The sequence below is a fragment of the Olea europaea genome, unplaced genomic scaffold (assembly GCF_002742605.1).
Source record: "Olea europaea var. sylvestris unplaced genomic scaffold, O_europaea_v1 scaffold452, whole genome shotgun sequence".
NCBI classification, from domain to species: domain Eukaryota; kingdom Viridiplantae; phylum Streptophyta; class Magnoliopsida; order Lamiales; family Oleaceae; genus Olea; species Olea europaea.
This window is the reverse complement of record NW_019262826.1, coordinates 138,310-141,418: the sequence shown is the minus strand read 5'-3', so window position 1 is coordinate 141,418 and position 3,109 is coordinate 138,310. Positions and strand designations below refer to the sequence as shown.

The following is a 3,109-nucleotide window of genomic DNA, read 5'->3' as shown; positions in this document are numbered from 1 at the left end:
CATATTGGATCCATATACTGTTATTTTGGATATATTTTATAGTTAAAGTTATTTTCAGTTATAAAGTTTTTGTTTATTATCTCTCAACTTGTTTGAAAATGATCTCACTAAGGTATTAAAGTGGACCAATTGGAAATAGGCATGTTACAAATTACATCACATGTAATTTCATGCTACACATCCATGCTTGATCCATGTCATTCAGTTATATTGATATATGTGACCATTAATGGGTTTAGTTAGATGAAAGTAGATAAGCCGTTTTGATCCTATGTTGATATAATTGATGGACCGGATTGTTTGAGGATGCATTCAGTAATGATAGCAAAATTTTAAATACTCATAAGGCTATGTTTAATACACAATCATAAGGTGACACATATAACCCAAGTGGTAGATTGTAAGGAATTTTTAAACGATCATATGGACTTATATGTGTAATTTATTGTATATTGAATTAAAAGCTATTAAATTTGGTTAAGCCCGTTTAAAAGTGATCTAATAAGATTTCATCATTTTGGGTTTTAATGCATCCAATTAAAGTGTAGGTCTTTATGTGTAGAGACTCAGCCCAAGTTTCTAATTCTACAGTGAGCCGAATTAGGTCAAATGGCGTTAATATATAAATATGGTTATGGCCCCATATCACGTGTGCATTGCTCATTCTATTCTGTCTCCCATCACCAGAGAGAATTAAGGGTTGCGTGTTTATTTGAAAGACAAAACCACAAGATTTAATTGTTGCAATTAACAATGTCTGATTTAGGTACGCTTCCTCTTTAGTTACATACTTTTGATTATCCAAACTGAAAGATCCTGTGATTATAGAGGTAACAATTCTCCTACATTGGGCAGAAACATTGCTAGTAATGAGAAAGGTGTTTGGTTCATATGTGTTGTGAATTACTGGCATGGGAGTAGTGCTGCTGGCTGTAGTCATGGTGGTGTTGGCTGAAGAATGAAGGCAGCAGCAATTAGTTAATAATTACGGAATATTAAAGGAAGAAAAAATCTTACCTTGCTTTTCATGTATCATCACTATTTATGCAAAATGATTGCAACAGATTTGCCTAAGCTGACTCCTAGTATTGCTGGAAATACAAAATTTGAATGATATAATGGAAAGATAACTGAAAAAGGTTGCAACGACATGAGAAAGCAGTGGAGATACGTGGACTGCTGCTGCTTCTCGTATGTGAGTAGCAAACGAATATCAAATAAATTGGAGTGATTCAACCGTCTACGTGAATTTATACCGCCAATAATGTTGTAAAAGGAATTAAATCGTATTAATTATGGTGAATCTGATGCTCTTAGCATTTAAATAAATTGAAGTTTCTGAGTCATCTCGTTACATTTTAAATTCAACCTTCAATAAATAGATTCTTCAAATAATTATGAGATTAGTTAATTTCGGTAATTAATAGATTAAAAGATAATAAGTGGTACCACATTGAAAATGCAGTTTCACCATTTATTAATTAATTTATGAAGTCTAAATTTTTTTGGCATCACGAACTAATTTATAATAGCAGAATTCACAACTAGCAGCAAATTAAGAGGCGAATGAAAAGGCCGCATCGATTATTAGCTATCAAAATGTTTCGCAACTTACAAATGCATCAAATTACAATATTACACCAAACCAAAGTCAGAAAAACGATTTAAACCCAAACATGCCAAGTACACTTTTCTTTTATTCAAGAAACCAACAAGTAAACTAGTAATCTTCTGGAGCCAAAGGCTGGTGATGTGTGTGGTGAGGGGTCTCCGCTTGTATCATTCCAAACTCGTATATAACTCCGGCCAGGGCCGCACCAAGCAACGGTCCCAACCAGTAGATCCAGTGGTCCCTCCACCTCCCCCCTACCAGTGCAGGCCCAAAAGCCCGAGCAGGGTTCATCGATGCTCCTGAGAAAGGCCCTCCAACCAGCACATTAGCCCCAAATATGAAGGCTATCGCAAGAGGTGCAATAGTTCCCAAACTTCCCCTCTTTGGATCAATCGCAGTCGCGTACACCGTATAGACCAGTCCAAATGTCAACACTATCTCCATCACCAAAGCGTTCCACTCTCCTACTCCAGCCGCCACGGAATATCCTTGCGGCTTCTGCGACCACAATCACCACATGCTTAAAAGTTACTTTCTTAAACGTATATAACATATATAGAACCACAAACTTCAAAAATTGAAATCAATCCGGTTACATATAAACACAAGTATGTGCTACGACATGCAAGTAACTAATTGAGCTAAGTGGGTTTTCTTTTTCTTAATTTGTTTACCAAACCATTAGTCGCTAGCCACAACAAGAGAGAAGCTACAACAGCACCCAAAATCTGAGCAATCCAATAGAAAATGGCACGTAGCACGGAGACTCTCCCACCAACAAGTGCACCAAAAGTGACAGCAGGATTAACGTGCCCGCCAGAGACGTTCATACTTGAAGCCACAGCGGCGAACAGAGCGAGGGCGTGGGCGAGGGCGATAACCAGCAGGCTCGATGCTCCTAAAGCTGTCTCCCTATACATCTTATCTGCAACATTAATACAAGTTGAGAACATAAAATTATGCATATTAGTTAGGACGTTTCTGAAGTACAAAATTACGTACCAAGGGCAAGGATGGAGCCCTCTCCGGCAAATACGAAGACGAGGGTCGACAGGAACTCAGCCAAGGTCGCCCTGGCAGAGTCGGGGTGAGTGGCTTCTTCTGCCCTACCAAAAGTGTACCCGCGAGGCATAGTTTTATTTATCTGGTTCTTTCTTACTCAATCAAGTTCAGCAAAAACCCTAATTAGCTAGCAAGAGAAAATCTTCATCAACTGAACTGATATCTTAGGTGAATGAAGAGTTAATGTAGATGAAGAAATAGGAGTGCATTATATTAGTCCAAATTTAGGGGACACTTGGACGATGGAGTGCAGGAATGATGCCACGTACGCCTATGCGTTGGCTTATTAGTGCAACACCGTTTCTTGCTTCCATTCGGCATAGGATTTTATCCATTTAAATTCTTGATACCAATCCACAAACGCTCATAATTATTTATAATTAATTTCAATTTGGTGAAATTCAGTTTGATTTTGAATTGGTTGGAAATTCAAAT

At 37.8% G+C, this 3,109-nt stretch overlaps 1 protein-coding gene across 1 annotated transcript; it reads right to left on the bottom strand.

The window, feature by feature from the left end:
- Nucleotides 1-1,561: 1,561 nt before the first annotated feature.
- On the bottom strand, nucleotides 1,562-2,848 carry LOC111388063 (probable aquaporin TIP3-2). The gene is made up of 3 exons (XM_023012727.1): nucleotides 2,615-2,848; nucleotides 2,287-2,537; nucleotides 1,562-2,110 (listed from the first exon to the last, which is right to left on the bottom strand). Exons 1-3 carry the CDS (start codon nucleotides 2,742-2,744, stop codon nucleotides 1,721-1,723), a joined length of 771 nt encoding a protein of 256 aa, XP_022868495.1. The 5' UTR covers nucleotides 2,745-2,848; the 3' UTR covers nucleotides 1,562-1,720.
- Nucleotides 2,849-3,109: the final 261 nt, after the last annotated feature.

Excerpts from the sequence above, each read along its gene's own strand:
- LOC111388063 (XM_023012727.1), bottom strand. The coding sequence starts at position 2,744 with ATGCCTCGCGGGTACACTTTTGGTAGGGCAGAAGAAGCCACTCACCCC. Across the intron at positions 2,538-2,614 it reads GGGCTCCATCCTTGCCCTTG|ATAAGATGTATAGGGAGACA; the intron begins GTACGTAATTTT and ends TTAATGTTGCAG. Across the intron at positions 2,111-2,286 it reads GGCTAGCGACTAATGGTTTG|AAGCCGCAAGGATATTCCGT; the intron begins GTAAACAAATTA and ends TTGTGGTCGCAG.